The sequence below is a fragment of the Pan paniscus genome, chromosome 20, assembly GCF_029289425.2.
Source record: "Pan paniscus chromosome 20, NHGRI_mPanPan1-v2.0_pri, whole genome shotgun sequence".
Taxonomy (NCBI): domain Eukaryota; kingdom Metazoa; phylum Chordata; class Mammalia; order Primates; family Hominidae; genus Pan; species Pan paniscus.
The window spans coordinates 60862959-60886527 of record NC_073269.2 but is presented as its reverse complement, the minus strand read 5'-3'; the positions used below and the strand labels follow the sequence as shown (position 1 = coordinate 60886527).

General features: G+C 46.8%; 2 protein-coding genes across 8 annotated transcripts in view; both read right to left on the bottom strand.

Moving 5' to 3' along the window:
- On the bottom strand, positions 1–14453 carry LOC134729569 (killer cell immunoglobulin-like receptor 3DL1). 7 transcript variants are annotated; one of them, XM_063599662.1, is made up of 9 exons: positions 14374–14453; positions 13800–13835; positions 12770–13054; positions 11006–11305; positions 8952–9251; positions 5718–5768; positions 1352–1457; positions 788–840; positions 1–689 (listed from the first exon to the last, which is right to left on the bottom strand). In XM_063599662.1, the coding sequence occupies exons 1-9, from the start codon at positions 14405–14407 to the stop codon at positions 682–684; spliced, it is 1173 nt and encodes a 390-aa protein (XP_063455732.1). In that variant the 5' UTR covers positions 14408–14453; the 3' UTR covers positions 1–681. The 7 variants fall into 7 exon arrangements, with proteins under 7 accessions (XP_063455732.1, XP_063455734.1, XP_063455735.1 ...); XM_063599659.1 differs by having other exon boundaries at positions 421–689; positions 788–842; positions 1355–1457; positions 14374–14407; XM_063599664.1 differs by lacking the exon at positions 12770–13054 and having other exon boundaries at positions 117–689; positions 14374–14444.
- Positions 14454–16661: 2208 nt separating this feature from the next.
- Positions 16662–23569, bottom strand: part of LOC134729568 (putative killer cell immunoglobulin-like receptor like protein KIR3DP1) — a 32100-nt gene continuing 25192 nt past the window's right edge. The window contains 4 exon segments of the mRNA XM_063599658.1: positions 16662–17061; positions 17162–17214; positions 17675–17779; positions 22115–22165. Of these exon segments, the coding sequence (XP_063455728.1) occupies positions 16792–17061; positions 17162–17214; positions 17675–17779; positions 22115–22165 (479 nt within the window). The 3' untranslated portion in view covers positions 16662–16791.

The following is a 23569-nucleotide window of genomic DNA, read 5'->3' as shown; positions in this document are numbered from 1 at the left end:
CCATGAGGGCAGACATGTTTATTTCAAGGAGGGAAAACTACATTGAAATTTAAAAAATATATATATAAGTTTTACTGCTGACAGAAGGCTGAAAGCTAGTCTGAGGGGAGGTGGAACAGCATGAGGGAAGGTGGAACAGCACGTGTCTAAGTGCTGCGTTAAGAGGGAGCCTCTTGTATGTTTGGAATTGTGAGTTCCTCAGTGTGATTGCAGCCTCAATTGGACTAGGAAGTAAGCCAGTTAGGTTGGAGAGGTGGGCAGGGGTCAAGTGAAATGGAGAATTGTGGGCTAAGCAAAGGAGTGTGTTTTCTCTGCAGCAGGCAGTGGGGACCATAGACATTTGTAAGCAAGAGAGAGGCATGTTCAGATTCGTGGTGTGAGGAAGAGCGATGCCCTAAGATGCAGACTCATGCCTTCAGATTCCAGCTGCTGGTACATGGGAGCTGGCAACCCAGTTTTGAGACAGGGCTGTTGTCTCCCTAGAGGACCCCATCAAGGCCTGACTGTGGTGCTCATGGGCAGGAGACAACTTTGGATCTGGGCTCAGCATTTGGAAGTTCCGTGTACATGCTGGTGTCTGTTGGGGGTGTCTTGGGCCTCTGAGAAAGGCGAGTGATTTTTCTCTGTGTGAAAACGCAGTGATCCAAGTGTGCATATGTCACCTCCTGAGGGTCTTGTTCATCAGAGTCCTGGAGAGAGGGAAATGCTGAGTGAGGGAGGGTGCTCACGTTTTTCAGGACTCTTTGGGAATAAGACTAGCCACGAGGCTGGGCCGAGGAGCACCTACCTCCCCGTTCACTGTTCTGTTCCCTGCAGGCTCTTGGTCCATTACTGCAGCATCTGTAGAAGACGGAAGTCAACAAAACAGCTCAGAGGGCACTTCTGGGTCCTCATTTCATAAGCAGATACCAACACACAGGGGGAGGCCATAGGTGCCTGAGGTCCCTCAGTTGCCAACAGCAGACTCAGACATTCTATCTCTCTGAGCTCAAGGACCCATCCCATGAATAGCTCTGAGTTCCCATCCCATGAATAGCTCTGAGTTCCCATCCCATGAATAGCTCTGAGTTCCCATCCCATTGATCTGTCTCCCACTTTCTGCCTGTCATGGAACCTTCTTCTGGATGTGAGTGGCTGCAGGGGACGTGAGGATACAGTTCAGAGTCAGGCAATGGTCTGTGAGCTGAAGGCAGGGGCAGGGTGTCTGGTGCTCTCTCTAGAAAGTCCTGCCTCTGTGGCTGCTGCCTTGGGCCAGGGACCATCCTGCCAGTGAGGAACACACACCTGAGTGCTCCCATCCTGTTTCCCCACATGGCCCTGAGCTCTCTGGCCTCTGCTTCATGAGACTTACTTTTTTTTGTTGGAGCACCAGCGATGAAGGAGGAAGAAGAGGAGGATGGTGAAAGGGATTTTGACCACTGACGTCCCAATCAGAACGTGCAGGTGTTTGGGGTTACCTGGAAGAAGAGGAGACACCAATAAGAAGCTAATCATAGCAGTTCCTCTTTATGAATTGTCTTGCATTTCTTGATTGACGGGTAACCACATACAGCGTCTCTTTAGGACAAGCACCCAGATGGCGGGAGACCCAGCTTCCTCCTGCTTTCTCAATTATAGCTCTCATAGTAACCATAGAACGTGCTGAGGATACCACTACTTTAGTTGAGATGTTTGACCCCTTCAAACCTCACATTGAAATTTACCCCCCAGTGTGGGAGGGTGGGCTTCTTGGGAAGTGTTTGAGTCATGGAGGTGGATCCATCATGAACAGATCAATGCTGTTTCAAGGAAACGGGGTTAGCAAGTTCCCCCTCTATTAGTTCCTGGAGAGCTGATTGTTAAAAAGAGCTTGGAAACTCCATTGCTCCCCCTCCTCCTTGCTCCCTCGGTTGCCGTGTGATCTCCGTGGTCTCTGCACGGACAGACCCTCTTTCCCTTCTGCCAGAGTGGGAGCAGCCTGAGGCCATCACGATAAATAGATGCTGGTGCCATGCTTCCAGTACAGCCTGCAGAACGGTGAGTCAAACCAATCTCTTTTCTTTAGAAGTTACCCAGGCTCAAGTGTTCCTTTAGAGCAACAAAAATGGACTAAGACAGCAACGTCCTGAGATCAGGAGGAATGTCTCAGAACAGGCTGGGCTGTCTTCCTGTTCTTCCTGGAGGAGGACGTCATGCAGTGCTTTAACTGAGTGCTTCCTGTGGCTCCAGGGTACAAAACCCAGGCTGGGCTGCTTTCTGGCTTCCCCCAGCTACACTGCAAATGGGGTGACTCCATATGTCACGAGCAGCTTTTCTGAGCCTTGAGGGACTGGCTCACATTGAAATGTAGGTTTCTGTTGTCACTCGCTGCTTATCTGTTAGTAATGAACCTGCCTGTGTAATGTGTTCTCTGTGTGTTCTGTCTCCCTGGAGTGACGGTGAGTGACAGGAATTGGCATAGGCCCAGGTGCAGTCCAGGAGGTGTTTAGAGTCTTCTCTGGGAAGACTGCACTGGGATTGATACACAGCGAATGTGCTTTAGGATTTCTACATCCACAGCATTCTTGAGTCAAACAACTTGCATTCTCCAAGAAAAGGAAACAAAAGTGAAATCAAGATTAAAAAAAGCGAAGTAGAATTCTCTTATGTCGAACGTCCAGGAAATAGTGTTGAAGCCCGTGTGAAACGTGCTACTCTTTGTGATCTCGGGAGACACGTGTTAGGCTGCTGTTCTACCCGAGAGGCTGGGGGAAGGACCACCCCCTCGGCCATCTATTGCTTCAATACCACCTGTCCTCCTGTGAATTAGTAGGAAAGGGGAGCAGGAGCTAGTGCTGGCACTGATCTCTGATTCCAAGATCTGGACTCACTCCAAGGAGTATTAATGTTTACCTCCCCATGGTCTATCTGAATCTCCACAGGTGATTGGAAGTAGGGGTGAGGTGGGGATTTGGGTGAGAGGGCATTTTTTTGTGTGATGAACAGAGCACTTTCTTTATTCCAGGATCTGTGCTGGAGGATTCAGCGGGCTTTCACATTTTCTATGTGATCTCATGCTCACAGAAGGCCAAATAGGGAAGAGGTTTTAGGCTGATTGCCTAACGGATGAGATAAAGGATCAAAGAAGTAATTATAGAGAAATAGAAAAATGATGATTGGAATTCAGGCGCCTTTGTCATTCATATGTGTTTTATTATATTTATGCATTTCTTATTTTTATTTTTTAGGACAGAGTCTCCTTGTGTCACCCAGGCTGGAGTGCAGTGATGCAATCTCCACTCACCGCAACCTCCACCTCCTGGGTTGAAGTCATTCTCCTGCTTCATCTTCCAGAGTAGGAGCTGGGATTACAGGGATGCACCACCATGCTCGGCTAATTTTTGTATTTTTCATAGAGATAGGGTTTCACCATGTTGGCCAGGCTGGTCTGAAACTCCTGACTTCATGGAATCCACCCGCCTTGGCCTCCTGCAGTGCTGGGTTACAGGCGTGAGCCACCGTTCACAGACTTGTATGCTATGCTATAATAGGTCCCTTCATTTCCACCACCCCTCATATATCTGTCACTCCTTTGCCAGGTATTGATTTATGTGTAGGATGAATAAATCTCAGAAAGAAATTAATTAAGCGAGGATTAAACAACTAGGAAAATCATACCCAGCAAGCCTTTCCAGCCAATGATTCCACCTCACAAGCTTATCTTATATCCATCTGCTTCATCGACTTAGGGTCTAAATCAGCACCACATTTCACCAGTGGGGCGGGAATTGCCTTTTCCACAGTCTCCTAGATTCCAGTTACGTGCCTGGGCCTCCCTTATTTTCATGTCAGTCACTATTAATCATGTAGGGATTCCTGGTTACCCTGAGGTGAATCCAATGGCTGTGAGTATCAAACACACACCCCTTGTTCCTCCTTAGTTTCCTGTGTACCCAGTGTGCTCTCCGTCTCTCCACAGTCGTCTTGTCATTCTCCCCATCTCATTCCCAGCGTATCAGGCAGAGCGTCTTCCTTCCACATAACATTGTTTTCACCTTTGTGCCTTCACGGTTGACAGCTGTGTGTGGAAAATCCTTCCACCAATCTTCCAAGGGTTCAATCCGTGTTTTTCATTAATGTCACAAATATCTGTTTAGTGAGACCTTCTCTGTCACACAAAATCATACACTCAGCATTATCTATTATTGATTTTGAATTCTGGCTGGGCACAGTGGCTCACGCCTGTAATCCCAGTACTTTGGGATGCTGAGACGGTTGGATCACTTGAGGTTGGGAGTTTCAGACAAGCTTGGCCAACATGGTGAAACATCCTCTCTACAAAAAATATAGAAAAAGAGTTAGCCGGGCATGGTGGCAGTTGCCTGTAATCCCAGCTACTCGAGAGGCTGAGGCAGGGGAATCACTTCAATCAAAGAGACACAGGTTGCAGTGAGCCAAGATTGTGACACTGCACTGTAGCCTGGAAGACAGACGGAGACTCTGTCTCTATAAACAAACGAACAAACAAAAAATAGATTTCATGCACAAATGCTTCCCAATGGATCATTCATTTATTGGTCCACTTGTGCATTCATTTTCTGCCCTCCCATTTAACCATCTGCAATATCAGTGTCCCAAGAGCAGAGGCCAAATGCATCTTGTTCACCGTTTGTGGAAGGCAGGAGAATGCTGTCCCACCCCAAAATGTCCCTGTCCTAGCCTCCATAGCTTGTGAATATGTTATTTTACATGGAAGGAGGAATGAAGATTGCAGATGGAATTACGGTTGCTAATCAGCTGAACTTAAAACAAGGGTATCCTGGATGATTTCCGGGAGATTATGATGGATTTTCATCTTGGTGAACCCAATAGAATCCCCAAGTTTTCAAAAGATAAGGAAGAAGGGAGAGCAGCATTCAGAGAAAGAGGTGTGGTAAGGAAGAAGGGTCTGAGTGATGCCATGTGAGATGTGACCAGACTTTGTGGGCTTTGAGGAAGGAGGAAGGAGACCAGGAGTCAAGGAACTGGGAACCTTTAGAAGCAGGGACAAGTGAGAAGCAGATTCTTGCCTGGAACCCTCAGAGGGAAGGCAGCCTTGCTGTCACCTTGATTTTAGCCCAGTGAGATGCACTTCATGCCTTGAGCTACAGCACTGTAAGATAATTAAATAACCGTTTTGTTTTCACCCACGAATCTTGTGGAAATTTGTTATGGCAACAATAGGAAAAGATTCCACACTGCACAGCCTGAGCATGGGGCCGTGGTTGAATGAGTCAGTGAGTCAAAGCGTGCATGCGTGAGCTCTGTTCTCTGTTGCGGCAAGGCTCTTGCTCTGCTGAGTCAGCCAGGGTTGCCTCATGACCAAAAGTAATTCATTCTTTGGCAAGTGGAACTTCTCTAAAACACCCACCCTCATCAGATGTTCCCTTCCCTTCCCTCTCTCAAGCCCCCGGGAATTTATCCTGCAGTTAGGAATGCAGGCAGAAAAAACACTGCATTTTTCCTGAGAAGGATGTCAGATTTGCACTTATTCTTCTAGCTTGTAGGAGGTCTCAGCTGCAGAAAATTAAAGAGTAAGAGACTTCACTGAGCCCTTTGGTGGCCCCAGATCCCTTTCACTGTTGGAGTGTCTGGAGTTCAGAGATGGTGGAAGACAGGCCCTCATTCACAGAGCTGGGAGGTTTGAGCCAACGCTTGCATCCAAGGCTTCCACCTCCCCAGGTTTCCAAAAGCAGAGATAAGAGGGGTCCTTTGCTCACCAGATTTGGAGCTTGGTTCTGTGGGTGAAGGCCAACTACTTGAAGGGTTTCCTAGAACACGGGATAGGAGAGATGTGAGGAAATGAGGGTGCTTGTCCTCTACTCAATGGAAATCTTTGAGGTTGGTTCATGGCCAACACTCTGTTATCTAATGTTGGACCCTGGGAATCTTGGGATCCTCTTCTCCATAATTTTTGTGTGTGATGCCCATTGTCTTGGGACTTGAAGGTATAAAGAGAAAACAGGAGCATCACACTACCTGACTTAGAAATATGTTACAGAGCTGTAGTAAGCAAAACAGCATGACATTGGCATAAAGAAAGGCAGATAAAAAATGGAGCAGAATGCAGAACACAGATATAATCCATGCATTTACATCCAATGGCTTTTTTGTGTGTGTGTGTGTGATGGAATCTTGCTCTGTCATGCAGGCTGGAGTGCACAGGTGCAATCTCAGCTCAATGCAACCTCCACCTCCTGGATTCAAGAGATTCTCTTGCCTCAAACTCTCGAGTAGTGGTATTACAGGCACTGATCACCATGCTCAGGTAATTTTTGTATTTTTAGTAGAGACGATGTTTCACCATGTTGGTCAGGCTGATCTTGAACTCGTGGCCTCAGGTGATCCACCTGCCTCGGCCTCCCAAAGTGCTGGAATTGCAGGTGTTAGCCACCATGCCCAGCCCATCCAATGGACTTTGACAAAGGTGCCAAGAACTTACAATCAGGAAAGGACAGTCTTTTCAATAAATGGTGTGGGGAAAACTGGATATCCACATGCAGAGGAATAAAACTGCATCTATACCTGTCACCATACACAAAAATCAAATGAAAGTGGATTAAAAACATGAGTCTAAGGCCTGAACCTATGAAACATGTAGAAGAAAATAATGGGGAAGACCTTTGTCTGAGGAAAGACATTTTGTTTAAAACCTTCAAAGCACAAGTAATCAAAGCAAAAAATAGACCATTAGGATTACATCAAACCAAGCAACTTCTACACCACAAAAGAGAAACCAAGAAAGTGAAGAGACAACCCACAAAATAGGAGCAAATATTTGCAAACTGTTCATCTGAGACGGGATTAATAACTGGAAATATAAGAAGCTAAAACAACTCAATAAAACAATTTAATTAAAAAATGAGCAGAAGACATGAGGAGACATTTCTCCACGAACAAAACATAGAAATGGCGATCACGTATATGAAAAAGTGCTCGGCATCACTCATCATCAGAGAAATGCAAATTACAATCGCGATGAGTTTTCATCTCATCCCATTAAAATGCCTTTTAGGCTGGTGGCTCATGCCTGTAATCCCAGCACTTTGGGAGGCGGAGGTGGGTGGATCACCTGAGGTCGGGAGACCAGCCTGACCAACATGGAGAAACTCCCTCTCTACTAAACATACAAAAATTAGCCGGGCGTGGTGGCACATGCCTGTAATCCCAGCTACTTGGGAGGCTGAGGCAGGAGAATCACTTGAACGCGGGAGGCGGAGGTTGTAGTGAGCCGAGATCACACCATTGCACTCCAGCCTGGGCGACTATGAGTGAAACTCCATCTCAACATAAATAAATAAATAAAATAAAGTAAAGTAAAATGGCTTTTATCTGCAAGACAGGCAAAACAAATGCTGGCAATATGGTAGAGAAAGGAGAACCCTGGTACCCTGTTGGTAGGAATGTAAATTAGTACAACTATTGTGGAGAAAAGTATGGAAATTCTTTAAAAAACTAAAAGGAGGCTGGGCATAGTGGCTTATGCCTGTAATTTCAGCACTTTGGGAAACCAAGGCAGGCACCTCACTTGAGGTCAGGAGTTTGAGAGCAGCCTGCCCAAAACTGGGATATCCCGTCTGTGCTAAAAAAAATACAAAAATTAGCCAGGCATGGTGGCGTGCACCTGTAATCACAGCTACTAGGGAGGCTGAGTCAGGACAATCGTTTGAACCTAGGAGGCAGAGGTTGCAATGAGCCAAGATCTCACCACTTTGACTCCAGCTTGGACTAAGGAGGGAAACTCTTTCTCAAAAAAGAGAAAAAAAAAAAAAAAAAAAAGAGAACTTTCATAGTATCCAGCAATTTCACTACTGGGTTTATATCCAAAGGAAAGGACATCAGTGTATCGAAGTGATATCTGCACTCATATGACTGTTCCAGCACTGTTCACAGTAGCCAAGATGTGGAGTCAACCTACCTGCCCATCAGTGGATGAATGGATAGAGAACTGTAGTACATACACAGAGTGGAGACTACTCATCCATAGAAACAATAACATCCTGTCATTTGCAGCCACATGGATGGAACTGGAGGTCATTACAAAGATTCCCATTTCTCACCCACATGCAGGAGATAAAAGGTGGATCTCATGAAGGTAGAGAATAGAATGGTGGATACTAGAGGCCAGGAAGGGAAGGGTGGAGGGTAACAAAAAAAAGAATATAGATGTATTTATTTATTTAGAAACAGAGTCTCTCTCTGTCTCCCGGGCTGCAGTGCAGTGGCATGATCTCGGCTCAGTGCAACCTCTGCCTCCTGGGTTTAAGTGCTTCTCCTGCCTCAGCCTCCCAGGTAGCTAGGACTACAGGTGCATGCCAGCATGCTTGGCTAATTTTTCTTGTCTGTTTAGTAAAGATGAATTTTCCGCATGTTGGCCAGGCTGATCTCGAGTCCCTGATCTTGACTGATCTACCTTTCTTGGCCTCTCAAAGCGCCGAGATTACAACCGTGAACCACCACACCCAGCATATAAAGGTATTTATGACCACTAGATTTTACTTTTAAAAATGGTAAAGGTGGTAAATTATATAGTTACATTTAACCTCAATAAATATTTTTGAAAATGAAAAGAAAAGAGTGTAGGGGTTGCTGGTGATGACATCTCTCTGTGTGGGTGAGAGGCCACGATGGGCTTCTGGGAAATGGGTAAGGTTGAGGGACTGAGGGAACCTCTGATCTCCCCAAACTGAGCCCAGTCTCCCCTTCTCTGGGTCTGTCCTGACTGCTTTCTCCATCTGCCTGGGTGCCTGGAGCCCTGATCGGAGGCCTCCATGCAGGCCGTGTAGGAGGGTTTGGAGGTGCCGTGTCTGCCATCCTGCGCCCTGATCCTTCCCTCACACTCATGCTGCGTCTTCTCTCTGCATCTGTCCATGCTTCTCTCCATTATTGGCAGGAAGCTCCTCAGCTAAGGCTCTAGGATCATAGGACATGGGACAGCCATGGGCTTTTCTCACCTGTGACAGAAACAAGCAGTGGGTCACTCGAGTTTGACCACTCGTAGGGAGAGTGAGGGAAAGAGCCGAAGCATCTGTAGGTCCCTCCATGGGTGGCAGGGCCCAGAGGGAAGTCGGCCTGGAGTGTTCCATTGACGCTGCGCACTGCAGGGAGCCTAAGTTCACGTTCATGGGCCTCCCCCTCCCTGAATAGATGGTACATGTCATAGGAGCTCCGGGAGCTGCAGGACAAGGTCACGTTCTCTCCTGCCTGAACAGTGGGGCCCGGCTGGGCTGAGAGAGAAGGTTTCTCATATAGACCTGGAAGGAGAAGAGGCAGTTTCCTCAGGGAGGATCTTCCTTGTCACAGCTCCCCTCCCACCTGAGCTGAGAACTCACTCCCCTGCTCTATGACCTAATGCTCTCTCTCTCTCTCACCCTCCACCCCATGTCTCTTCATGTCTATTTCCTCTTTCCACCTTCTCTGTCTCTCTAGGTCTCTGACCTCACTTCCCCACCCCTAGGTATGCTTTCCCTTTTTGGATTGTTTTATTCTCTCTGACCCTCCTTGGATTGGTTGACTTGATCTTCCTTTTTCTATAATCTGAGTCTCTCACTTTCTGTCTTGTTCATAACTTTCTGCATATTTCTATCTATTATCTATCTATCATCTATCATCTATCTATTTTGTGTCTATCTACAAATTATCTGTCATCTGTATCTATGTATCATTTATCTATCTCTCTATCAATTGTCTATCTATCTATCCATCAATCACCTATGTATTATCTATATCTATGTATCCTCTATCTCTCTCTCTATTACCTCTCTATCTGTCTGCCTCTCTGTCTCTATCTATGTATTATCTATATCTATGTATCATCTCTCTCTCTCTCTATTACCTCTCTATCTGTCTGCCTCTCTGTCTCTATCTATGTATTATCTATATCTATGTATCATCTATCTCTCTCTCTATTACCTCTCTATCTGTCTGCCTCTCTGTCTCTATCTATGTATCATCTATGTATCTATATATCTATCTATGTGTCATCTATCTATCTATCTTCATCATCATCATCATCATCTCTATGTATCATCTATCAATCATCATCTATGTATCTATAACCTATCCATTATCTATCATCTACCTATTTATCATTTATCTGTATCTATCTATCCATCTATCATCTGTCTCTCTCCATCTCCTTTTCTCTGCCTCTCAGTCTCTCTCATTCTATTTGGAATCTCTGCAATCCATCCCCACATCTTTATCTTTCTCTGTCTTTGTGCCCCTCCCTCAGGGTTCTGATTTTGGGGCTTTTCTCTCCTCCCTTCCAGCATTCTCTCCACTCCTCTGCCCTCTTTTCTTTCTTTTTTTGTGTCTGTGAGTCTCTCAATCCCCTTCTTCTGGCTCATTCTCTGTGTGTTTATGCCTTTGCTTTTTGACGTCCCTGATTTCTCTCTGTGTCTCTCATAATCCTATTATATGTAGGATTATTTGGAATATGAGCCTCTGAATCTAGTCTGGGGACCCCAAGTACACAGAGTATATAGGGGTTGGTGTTCTGGGGCCATGATATCCTGGGACAATTATGGCTCCACTGCATGGAAGGCAGAGGTGTCAGAATAAACACGGCATCTGTAGATGCCACAAGGCCTGAGGCCACAGGGCCCAACTCAGGTCAGAAATATGGGTGTCCTTGGGTTCTCCTCATAGAAACACTTTGTGGAGATAAAACAGAAATGAAACTTCTAACCTGTGCCAGGTCTCTGAGCAAAGTCAGCATGGAAGGACACTGCTCTCTGGCACATGTCTGTCTGTCTGAGTGTCTCCTTTACCTCTTTCTCTCTTTTCTACTTCCCCGTATGGCCCCTGTGTCTGTCCTCTGTTATGACACCTGGTCTGTACTTATGTCTCCTGTTTCCCTGTCTCTGTTGGTACAGACCTCACCAAGTCAGTCTCTCTCCATAAGAATCCCACGCTTAGCTTCCTCATGACCACCTGGGGATTCCAAGTCCTGGATCATTCACTCTGTGTCCCAATGACAATGAGAAGAATGTCTGGACACTCTCACCTGTGATCACGATGTCCAGGGGGTCACTGGGAGCTGACAACTGATAGGGGGAGTGAGGAACAGAACCGTAGCATCTGTAGGTTCCTGCAAGGACAGGCATCATGGGACCGATGGAGAAGTTGGCCTTGGAGACCCCATCATGGATTTGTCCAATGAGGCGTGAGGGGTCCTCAGAGATCCCCTCTCTGTGCAGAAGGAAGTGCTCAAACATGATATCTGACCAACATTGCAGGATGACTGTCTCTCCTGATTTCACCAGGGGACCTGGGTGGGCCAGGAGGGAAGGTTTTCTGTGGTTTCCTAGAAAGAGAAGTTGTGAGTTTAGAAGGCATCTCTCTTTATCATCCCATCCATGGCACCTGGAATGAGTGAGGGTTCCCCTCCCCGAGGTCTGTCTCTCTCCTCCCTCTCTGTGTCTCCATGTCTTTTCTGTGCCCATATCCCCTGGTGCAGGTGCCTCCATCTGTCTTCCTCCCTCTTCTCTGTCCCTCTGTCTCCAGTAGCCCCTGACTCCCTTCGCACTGTGAAGAGAGCCTCATCTCTTGGGCTGTTGTATCTGTTTCCCACTAATCTCTTTCCTGCTGTCTATGTGGGGGTGGAAGAGGACAGGCTGCATGTCCAGGCTCTCAGCAGCCTGAATCAATGTCTTTTGATCAAATAGGAGTCTCTGGCAGAGGTATCAACTCATCAGTAAGGCAGACATCAGTGTCCACACACCCTGTTCCTGATGGGGATTGTGAGCCTCTCCTGCCATGTGTGTGCCTTCTCCATGGCCCCAGCTTCCATAGGGTGGCCCCTGGTGCTGGTTCCAGGAGCATCAACCCCTTCCTATGTGGATGGAGCCTGGTGGTGGCATCAGCATCCCACCCTTGCTGATCCCAGGGTAGCCAACCTTCTCCTTGTTTGGTTTCTTTAATTAATTGATTAATGAATTTATTTTTGAGACAGTCACTTTTTCACCCAGGCTGGAGTGTAGTGGTGTTGTCTTGGCTCACTGAAACCTCTGCCTCCCTGGTTCAAGTGATTCTCTTGCCTCAGCCTCCCCAGTCGTTGAATTACTTGCGCCCACCACCACACCTGGCTATCCTTGTTTGGTTTCCTAGCTTGTCCTTGACCTGGGTTCCTGTGTCGGTTTCCTGTTGCTGCTGCAGAAAATTATCACAAACATGGCAGCAGGAGAGAACACACTGACCCCTTCCACTTCTGGGGACAGAAATTGGATCCAGTTCTCCCTGTGCTGAAATCAAGGCGTCTACAGGGCTGCGTTCCCTCTGGAGAATCAGCGAATCAGTTCTCTTGACTTCTCCAGCCCTTAGAGGCCACCTGCATTCTGTGACTAGTGGCCTTCCTCCACCTTCAAAGCCCGCAGTGGCTGATAGCGTCTCCCTCCCACTACACTGCTCTAATCCCCACTCCCCTCTTCCTTCTCCTCTCATGTGGACCCTTGTGATTATACTGAGCCCAGCGGGACAGTCCAGGCTGTCTCCCCATCTCAAGGTCAACTCATCAACAACCTGAGTTCCACCTTCCCCTTCAGTCCCCTGCCCTGTAACGTAAATAGTGACAGGCTCCAGGGATTACAATGTAGCCATCATTGAGGACAGTTATTCTTTCCACCACAGCACCCATTTCCCCTGTATTCAATCCCCCTTGACCCCAAATACAGTCAGGGCCTGGATGATGGGACCCTGATGGACACCCCCACCAGAAGCTCTGGGATTCAGGAGGTGGGACAGTGAGAAGCCCAGACAGAAAGCCTCTGACCTGTGACCATGATCACCAGGGGGTTGCTGGGTGCTGACCACCCAGTGGGGGAGTGTGGGTGTGAACCCCGACATGTGTAGTTCCCTGCATGTGCTGGGGTCACAGGGCCCATGATGAAGCTCTCCTGGAATATTCTGCCGTGGAAGATGGGAACGTGGATTCTGTCTTCTTCGTACAGCGTGAAATTGTTAAACCCACCACGATAGTGACACCGAAGAGTCACGTGTCCTCCTCGAGGCACCATAGCACTGGGCCGGGCAGACAGGAAGGGCTTGTCCTGACCACCTGGGGGAGAAGGAGGCACTGCCTTAGAGAGGAGGATGTGGAGCCGCCCCTCACTCCCTGTGCTCAGAAGATTCTCCCATTTCCACTTTCTAAGGCTCCTACCACACCTGGGTGCCCAGGGCTACGGGAAGGACCCATCCCGCATAGACATGGCATCTCCCTACAACAAAAGTGTCAGCTGAGAACTTTAAGCAAGTGCTGAATAAGTGACTCCTACTAGATTTTAATACTGCAAAATTACTCACATAAAACAACACAAAGTAGACATGACATGGAGGGCAAGTCCTATGTGAATGGAATATCAGCCAATTCATGAACTGAGCCCCCATCAGAGGATTTGGAATGTCAGGGCCATGACTGTGGTTTCCCCACCTCTTCTGGTAGAATGACAGCAGCCACACTGCAGCCCCTACCGTCACGGAAACGCTGGAGGGTGTGAGTTACACCTTTGTCCTCAGAGGACCTGCTGTTCCTAGTACTGCTTCCCTCTCTTTCTCTGCTGCTGACACCACTTCCTCCCTGCCCACCCCAGCTTGGAGCACCCCAGTCTCACCCCAGTCTTCACAGGGCTTGACTCAGGAAAGGGAAAGAAAGGCCGGGGAGGGCGAGGTCAGAACTGTGGGCCGAGCACCCAGGGTCCCCTCTTCCTAGTTTATGAGAGACTCCCCGACAGGACTTCCCTCCCACTTCAGGAAAATCCTCTTATGTGGGGAGATGACACCCTAAGATATGGGGAAGGACTCACCCATGTGTGGACAGGCCCTCTGCAGCAAGAAGAACCCTGGAAAGAAAGATCATGATGGACGATCCATCTGCAGGCAAACCAGGGCACCCTGCTGCCCCCACTGCACTGTGCGTCTTGGCAGCCAGGCCCTTGCTGGGCTGAAGGGAAACTCATCCTCAGTGCCTACCTGCCCCCAGGAACAAGGATCTCGGCTGTGCAGAAACCCAGCCTCCAGGCCCAGATCTCCACCTCCAGGCCTAGATCTACACAACAGGCCCAGATCTCCACTCCAGGCCCCTATCTCCACTCCAGGCCCATATCTCCACTCCAGGCTGATGTCTCTACTCCAGGCCCAGATCTCCACTCCTGGCCCATATCTCCACTCCAGGCTTGTATCTCTGCTCCAGGCCTGTAACTCCACCCCAGGCCCAGATCTCCACTCCAGGATCATATCTCCACTCCAGGCCCAGATCTCCACTTCAGGCCCATAACTCAACTTCCAGGCCCATAACTCCACCTCTAGGCCCATATCTTTACCTCCAGATTCAGATCTTCACCCCAGCGCTCCCTCCCTCTATTCCCTTCCAGGACTCACCAACACACGCCATGCTGACGACCATGAGCGACATGGTGCTGCCGGTGCAGACAGGCGGCTGCGCCCCAGCTCAGCTCAGCAGCGCACAGGATGTTATTTGGCGCCCTGCCCATGCAGTTTACATGTTGACCACATCATGGGAGGGTGACGTACGCAGGCTCTTTCTACCTTGCATGAGGCCCAGTGGGTGCTCGCTCAAGAGCGGAACATGGCTTCCTGGAAATTGTTCTCACTAGAATTGACACCTGGTGTCCTTCACTATGACCAACTCAAAACACGTCTCAGATCCAACCTCCCGAACACGAGATGACTAAAATCTGTGCTAACGTGAAAGACTTTTCATGAATTTTTATTGTTTTTATTGGAGATTCAAACTCTTCCTCATGTGTAATATGCAAAATATCTAATAGGTATTATTAATGTTTTCCGAGTCATTGTGACTAATAAACCATTAGAATTGTTCATGCTTGTATTTCTAGTATTACAGCAGAACCAGTTTAAATGATTTAAACTTCCAGAGAAGGATTATGCAATTATTTACAATCTTAGAATTGTAATTTATCAGCAAAAATCACAACATGTAAATTCTGGATTTTTGTAGTTTTATCTAGAATTTGTCTCATGACCCAAGATTCCAGAGTCCCAACTCATGGTTTGCTCTCTCTCTGACTCTCTGCCTCCCTCATTTTAAAATTTACAGAAATATCCAGTAACATATTGCTATAGAAAATCAATTTCCCCAGCATTTTGGAAGCTGAGGTGGGCGATCAACCGAGGTCAGGAGTTTGAGACCAGCCTGGCCAATATAGTGAAACCATGTCTCTGCTAAAAATACAAAAATTAGCCATGCCTGGTAGCAGGCACCTGCAATGCCAGCTATTCAAGAGGCTGAGGCATGGGATCCCTTGAACCTGGGAGGCGAGTGAGCCGAGATCGTGCCACTGCACTCCAGCCTGGGCAATAGAGCAAGACTCTGCCTCAAGAAAAATAAAAAAAGCACAGCAAACAGCCTATAATAAAAAACTAGAGGACTCCAGCTACCAAATTTTAGGGGTTGTATAAGGTTGCATAAAATGCAGCATTCTCAGGAGAGTGGACACAGAGAGAGCCACTGAGCAGAAAACAGTGTCTAAAATACATCCGTGTACACACAGTCCCTTTATAGTTGACAAAGGCTGCCATGTGGTTTAAGGTGGAATAGAATGTCTTCTCAATAAATAACATGGGCCCAAGGGTTACACATAGAGAAAAATAAACCTAAATGTATTCTCACACTATAAAACACTCGTTTATTTTATCTTGTTATTGTAATTTTTATGTTTTATATTTAAAATTGAGAAATAAAAGTTATATACAGTCATCCCTCATTATTCGTGGGTGATTGGTTTCAGGATCTCCACTCAGATAGCACAATCTGCAGATGCTCAAGCCTCTTCCATGAAATGGCACAGCATTTGGATATAACCCATGCACATCCTCCTGTGTACATGACATCATCTCTTGATTACTTATAATTCCTGATACAGCCTACACACTGCTTCGTTTGTGTCCATTCAACATAGTTTTGCTTTTTGAAAGTTTGTGGATTTTTTCTCTGAATATTTTTGATTTATAGTTGGTTCAATAAACACCTGTAAATCCCACAGATATGGAGGACCAACTGTATATTTATAGTATGAAAGATGACGTTTTGACATGTGTCACCGTGGAGGAGATGAAACTAACAAGGCCTGTGACTCTACAAATGTTTCATCGTGGAATGACTCTGCCAGCTTTCCAGGTCTGCAGAGAGTAAGAATATCACTTGTTCATGTGATTCACGATCCTTGGAACCTCCTATGTGCTGCATCTTTGGATGGAAATTGGAGTCCCAGAGACAAATGAGGCTCCACCCTGCTTCCAGAAGCTCAGAGTCCGGGGGTGAGAACCCGGTGCAGAACAGATGGGATTATATGGACATGGTACTGATAACACTGGAAACTTTCAGCCAAAAAAAGAGTCACCTAAAGAATGAGGGCAGACACGTTTATTTGAAGAGGAGAGAACTACACTGAAATCATAAAAAAATTTTGTAAGTTTACTGATGACAGAAGGCTGAAAAATAGTCTGAGGAAAGGTGGAACAGCATCAAGTAAGGTGGAACAGCATGTGTCTAAGTGCCGTGTTAAGAGGGAGCCTCTTGTATGTTTGGAATTGTGAGTTCCTCAGTGTGATTGCAGCCTCAAGTAGACTAGGAAGTAAGCCAGTTAGGTTGGAGAGGTGGGCAGGGGTCAAGTGAAATAGAGAATTGTGGGCTAAGCAAAGGAGTGTGTTTTCTCTGCAGCAGGCAGTGGGGACCTTAGACATTGGTAAGCAAGAGACAGGCACCAGATTTGTGGTGTGAGGAAGAGCGATGCTCTGCGATGGAGACTCACGCCTTCAGATTCCAGCTGCTGGTACATTGGAGCTGGCAAGCTGGGTTTGAGATAGGGCTGTTGTCTCCCTAGAAGATCCCATTAAGGCCTGACTGTGGTGCTTGTGGGCAGGAGACAATGCTCTGGGCTCAGCATTTGGAAGTTCTATGTACACGCTGGTATCTGTTGAGGGTCTCTTGGTCCTCTGAGAAGGGCCAGTGATTTTTCTCTGTGTGAAAATGCAGTGATCCAACTGTGCGCATGTCTCCTCCTGAGGGTCTTGTTCATCAGAGTCCTGGAGAGAGGGAAATGTTGAGTGAGGGAGGGTGTTCCCGTTTTTCAGGACTGTTAGGGAATAAGACTGTATCCATGAGGCTGGGCTGAGGAGGACCTACCTCCCTGTTCACTGTTCTGTGTCCCGCAGGCTCTTGGTTCATTACAGCAGCATCTGTAGGAGACGGAAGCAATCAAAACAGCTGGGAGGGCACTTCTGGGTCCCCTTTTCATGAACAGATACCAACACACAGGGCGAGGCCATAGGTACCTGAGGTCCCTCAGCTGCCAACAGCCAGACTCAGACATTCCATCTCTCTGAGTGCAAGATCCCATTCCATGAATAGCTGTCAGTTCCCATCCCATTCATTCTATCTCCCACTTTCTGCCTGTCATGGAACCTTCTGGATGTGAGTGGCTGCAGGGGACATGAGGATACAGTTCATAATCAGGCAATGGTCTGTGAGCTGAAGGCAGGGGCAGGGTGTTTGGTGCTCTCTCTAGAAAGCCCTGCCTCTGTGGCTCCCACCTTGGGCCAGGGACCATCCTGCCTGTGAGGAACACACATGTGCCTGCTCCCATCCTGCTTCCGCACAGGGCCCTGAGTTCTCTGGCCTCTGCTTCATGAGACTTACTTTTTTTTTTGGAGCACCAGCGATGAAGGAGAAAGAAGAGGAGGATGGTGAAGAGGATGATGGCCACTGAGTACCTAATCACAGCATGCAGGTGTCTGGCGATACCTGGAGGAAGATGGGAATCCAATAAGAAGCTAACCATAGCAGTTCCTCTTTGTGGATTGTCTCTCATTTCTTGGTTGCCAGGCAACCACATAAAACACCTCTTTAGGACAAGCACCCACGAGGCGGGAGACCCAGCTTTCTCCTGCTTTCTCCGTTATAGTTTTCATAATAACAATAGAATGTGCTGATGATACAACTGCTATAGTTTCAATGTTTGACCCCTCCAAACCCCACTTTGAAATTTAATCCCCAGTGTGGGAAGTTGTGCCTATTGGGAGGGGTGTTTTGGTCATGGGGGTGGATCCATCATGAATAGATTAATGCTGTCCCCAGAGGACGGGGTTAGCAAGTTCTCCTTCTATTAGTACCCTGGAGAGTTGATTCTTAAAAAGAGTTTGGAAGCTCCATCACACCCCCTTTCTCCCTCTCTTGCCATGTGATCTCTGCGGTCTCTGCACACGCAGGACCCCCTTCTCTTCTGTCAGAGTGGGAGCAGCCTGAGGCCGCAGCCAGAAATAGATGCTGGTGTCCTGCTTCTAGTACAGCGTGCAGATCAGTGAGCCAAACACATCTCTTTTCTTTAGAAGATACCCAGGCTCGAGGCAGAGCTTGCAGTGAGCCGAGATTGCGCCACTGCACTCCAGCCTGGGCGACAGAGCGAGACTCCGTCTCAAAAAAAAAAAAAAAAAAAAAAAAAGAAGATACCCAGGCTCAAGTGTTCTTTTATAGCAACAAAAATAGGTGAAGACAGCAACATCCTGAGATCAGGAGGAACGTCTCAGAACAGCCTGGGCTGTCTTCCTGTTCTTCCTGGAGGAGGACGTCATGCAGTGCTTTAGCTGAGTGCTTCCTGTGGCTCCAGGGTACAAAACCCAGGCTGGGCTGCTTTCTGGCTTCCCCCAGCTACAGTGCACATGAAGTGACTCCATGTGTCCTGAGCAGTTTTTCTGAGCCTTGGGAGACTGGCTCACCCTGAAAGGAAGGTTTCTGTTGTCACTCTCTGCTTATCTATAAGTAATGAACCTGCCTATGTAATGTATTCCCTGTGTGTTCTGTCTCCCTGGAGTGACGGTGAGTGATAGAAATTGGCACAGCCCCAGGTGCAGTATGGGAGGTGTTTAGAGTCTTCTCTGGGAAGACTGGACGGGGATTGATACACAGTGAATGTGCTTTACAGTTTCTATATCCACAACCCTCTTGACTCAAACAAATTACATTCTCCAAGAAAAGGAAAAAACAGTGACATTGAAATCAACATAAGTGAGGTTGAGCTGTCTTATATCAAACAGCCAGGAAATAATGATGAAGCTCGTGGGCAACATGCTACTTTTGTCATCTTGGGAGTCAGATATTAGGCTGCTGTTCCACCCGAGAGTCCGGGGGAAAGACCACCCCCTCCATCATCTGTTGCTTCAATACAGCCTGTCTTTCTGTGAATTACTCCAAAAGGTGACCAGGAGAAAGTGCTGGCACTGGTCTCTGAGTCTACGATCTGAACTCCAAAGAATATTAGTTTTTACCTCCCCATGATCTATCTGTATCACTTAATGTGATTGGAAGTAGGGGTGAGGTGGGGGATTTGGGTGAAGGGGCAAGTTTTGTGCCATGAACAGATCACGTTCTCTATTCCAGGACCTGTGCTGGTGGGTTTCACATTTTCCATATGATCTCATGCTCACAGAAAGCCAAATAAGGAAGATGTTTTCACCTGATTTTCTTACGGATAAGATAAAGGATCAAAGAAGTCATTATAGAGAAATAGAAACATGATTGGAATTGTGTGCCTTTGTCATTCGTGCATGTTATATTATATTTATGTACTTTTTATTTTTATTTTTTGCGATGGAGTCTCACTCTGTCACCTAGGGTGCAGTGCAATGACGCGATCTTGGCTCACTGTAACCTCTCCCTCCCTGGTTGAAGCCATTCTCCTGCTTCAACTTCCCGAATAGCTGGTATTACAGGCACACGCCACCACGCCCAGCTAGTTTTTGTATATTTAGTAGAGATGGGGTTTCACCATGTTGTCCAGGCTGATCTCGAACTCCTGATCTCACTTGATCCAGCCTCCTCAGCCTCCCAAAATGTTGGGTTACAGGTGTGAGCCACCGTTCAGAACCTTGTGTGTTATATTATAATAGGTCTCTTCCTTTGCACCACCCCTCATGTATCTATCACTCCTCTGCCAAGTATTGATTTACATGTAGGAAAAATAAATCTCAGAAAGAAATCAATGAAGTGAAGATTAAACAATTAGGGAAAATCAAACCAGGCAAGCCCTCCCTGCAAATTACTCTACCTCACAAACACATCTTGTGTCCATCTTTCATTCATTTAGTGTCTAAATCAGCACCACATTTCACCAGGGGGGCGGGAATTGCCTTTTCCACGGTCTCCTAGATTCCAGTTATGCACCTGGGCCTCCCTTATTTTCATGTCAGTCACTATTAATCATGTAGGGATTCCCAGTTAGCCCCGAGGTAAGTCCAAGGGCTGTGAGTATAAAACACACACCCCTTGTTCCTCCTTAGTTTCCTGTGTACCCAGTGTGCTCTCTGTCTCTCTACAGTCGTCTTGTCATTCTCCCCATGTCATTCCCAGCATTTCAGGCAGAGCCTCTTCCTTCCACATAACATTGTTTTCACCTTTGTGCCTTCACGGCTGACAGCTGTGTGGAAAATCCTTCCGCCAATCTTCCAGGGGTTGATCTATTTTTTTCGTTAAGGTCACAAGTATTATTTGATCAGTGAGAACTTCTCTGTCACCCGAAATTATACACTCAGCATTATCTATTATTTCTTTTAAAATACGGCTCGGCGCCTTGGCTCACGCCTCTAATCTCAGCACTTTGGGAGGCTGAGACGGGCGGATCCCTTAAGGTTGGGAGTTTGAGATAGCCTGGGCAACATGGTAAAACCTTGTCTGTACTAAAAAAAAATACCAAAAAAATTAGCCAGGCGTGGTGGGACATGGGTGTAATCCCAGCCTCTCGGGAAGCTGAGTGTAGAGAATCGCTTTAACCTGGGAGGTGGAGGTTGCAGTGAGCCGAGATCCCGCCACTGCACTCCAGCCTGGGGCACAGAGGGAGACACTGTCTCATAAAAACAACCAATCAATCAATCATTCTCACGCACAGATGCTTCCCAATGGATCATTCATTTATTGGTCCACTGGTGCATTCATTTTCTGCCCTTTGCAATATCAGTGTCCAAGAGCAGAGGCCAAATGCACCCTGTTTACCATTTGTGGAAAGGAGAAGAATGCCGCCCCACCCCAAAATGTTCCTGTCCTAGTCGCCATATCTTGTGAATATGTTATTTTACATGGAAAAAAGGAATGCAGATTGCAGATGGAATTACGGTTGCTAATCAGCTAACCTTAAAAGGAGGGTATCCTAGATGATTTTAGGGAAATTATGATGGATTATCTTGGTGTTTCCAACAGAATGCCAAAGTCCTTAAAAGATGAGGAAGAAGGCAGAGCAGCATTCAGAGAAAGAGGTGTGGACAAGGAAGAAGGGTCTGAGTGATGCCATGTGAGATGTGACCAGCCTCTGTGGACTTCGAGGGAGGAAGACGGGGACCAGGAGCCGAGGAATGTGGGAGCCTCTAGGAGCTGGGAAAAGTGAGGAAGCAGATTCTTGCCTGGAGCCTTCAGAGGGAAGGCAGCCTTGCTGTCACCTTGATTTTAGCCCAGTGAGATGATGCATTTCATACTTCTGAGCTACAGCACCATGAGATATTTTTTAAAAATGTGGTTTCCATCACGAAGCTTGTGGAAATTTGTTATGGCAAGATAGGAAAAGGTTCCACACTGCACAGTCTGAGCATGGGGCGGTGGCTGAACGAGTGAGTGGAAGTGTCATGTGCATGGATGAACTATGTTCTCTCTTACCGCAAAGCTCTTGTTCCACTAAGTCAACCAGGGTTGGATCATGACAGACAGGAGCTCATTCCTTGGCAAGTAGAACTTCTCTACAAACACACCACCCTCAAAAATGTTCCCCTTCCTTCCCCTTCTCAAGCCCCCAGGCATTTGTCCTCCCAGTTAGGAATGCAGGCAGAACAAACACCGCATTTTTCCTGAGAAGAACGTCTGATTTGCACTCATCCTTCTACCCTGAGGTCTCAGCAGCAGAAAATTAGAGATTAAGAGATTTCACTGAGCCCTGTGCTGGGCCCAGATCCCTTTCGCTGTTGGAGTGTCTGGGGTTCAGAGACAATGGAAGACAGGCCCACAATCACAGAGCTGGCAGGTGCTGAGCCAACGCTTGAATCCAAGGCCTCTACCTCCCCAGGTTTCCAAAAGCAGAGATAAGAGGGGTCCTTCACTTACCAGTTTTGAAGCTTGGTTCAGTGGGTGAAGGCCAACTACTAGAAGGGTTTCCTAGAACATGGGACAGGAGAGAGGTGTGGCAATGAGGATGCCTGTCTTCTACTCAATGGAAATCTTTGAGGTTGGTTCATGGCCAACATTCTATTATCTAATGTTGGGCCCTGGGAGTCCTGGCATCCCCTTCTCCATAATCATTGTAGGTGACGCCAACTGTCTTGAGACTTCAAGGTATAAGGAGAAAACAGGAGCATCACACTACCTGACTTAAAAATATGTTACAGAGCTGTAGTAAGCAAAACAACATGACATTGGCATAAAGAAAAGCACATAAAACAATGGAGCAGAATGAAGAACACAGATGTAATCCACCCATTTACATCCAATGGACTTTGACAAAGGTTCGAAGAATCTACAATCTGGAAAGGACAGTCATTTCAATAAATGGTGCAGGGAAAACTGGATATCTACATGCAGAGGGATGAAACTGCACCTCTACCTCTCACCATACACAAAAACCAAATGAAAATGGATTAATGACTTAAGACCTGAATCCATTAAACGTCTAAAAGGAAACACTGGAGAAATGCTCCAGGACATTTGTCTGAGGGAAGACATTTTATTTTATTTAAAACCTCAAAAACACAAGTAATCACAACAACAACAATAAAATAGACCATTGGGATTATATCAAATTAAGCAGCTTCTGCACCGCAAAGGAAGCAACCAACAAAGTGAAGAAGAGACAACCCACAGAATGGGAGCAAATATTTGCAAACTATGCATCTGAGAGGGGATTAATAACTAGAATATAAAAGAAGCTCAAACACCTCAATAAAACTAATAATTTAATTACAAAATTAGTAAAAGACCTGAACAGACATTTCTCAATGAACAAAACATACAAATGAACATATATACCTTGCATATATGAAAAAGTGCTCAGTATCACTAATCATCAGAGAAATGCAAATGAAGTCACAATGAGCTATCATCTCACCCCATTACAATGGGTTTTATCTCAGAGACAGACAAAACAAATGTTGGCAAGGTGGTGGAGAAAGGAGAACTCTGATACACTGTTGATAGGAATGTAAATTAATACAGCCATTACAAAGGAGAAGAATACGGAAGTTCCTCAAAAACTAAAAAGAGGTTAGGCACTGTGGCTCACGCTTGTAATCCCAGCACGTTGGGAGGCTGAAGTGGGCAGATCACTGGAGGTCAAGAGTTCGAGACCAGCCTGGCTAACATGGTGAAACTCCATCTGTACTAAAAATACAAAAATCAGCCAGGCGTGGTGGCAGGCACCAGTAATCCCAACTACTTGGGAGGCTGAGGCTGGAGAATCGCTTGAATCCTGGAGGTAGAGGTTGCAGTGAGCCCAGATGGTGCCATTGCACTCCAGCTTGGGCAACAAGAGTGAAACGCTATGTCAAAAAAACAAAAAGCATAAAA

Excerpts from the sequence above, each read along its gene's own strand:
- LOC134729569 (XM_063599659.1), bottom strand. The coding sequence starts at position 14,407 with ATGTCGCTCATGGTCGTCAGCATGGCGTGTGTTG. Across the intron at positions 9,252-11,005 it reads CCTGGACATCGTGATCACAG|GTCTATATGAGAAACCTTCT; the intron begins GTGAGAGTGTCC and ends TTCTCCTTCCAG. Across the intron at positions 5,769-8,951 it reads ACTGCTTGTTTCTGTCACAG|GAAACCCTTCAAGTAGTTGG; the intron begins GTGAGAAAAGCC and ends CCCGTGTTCTAG.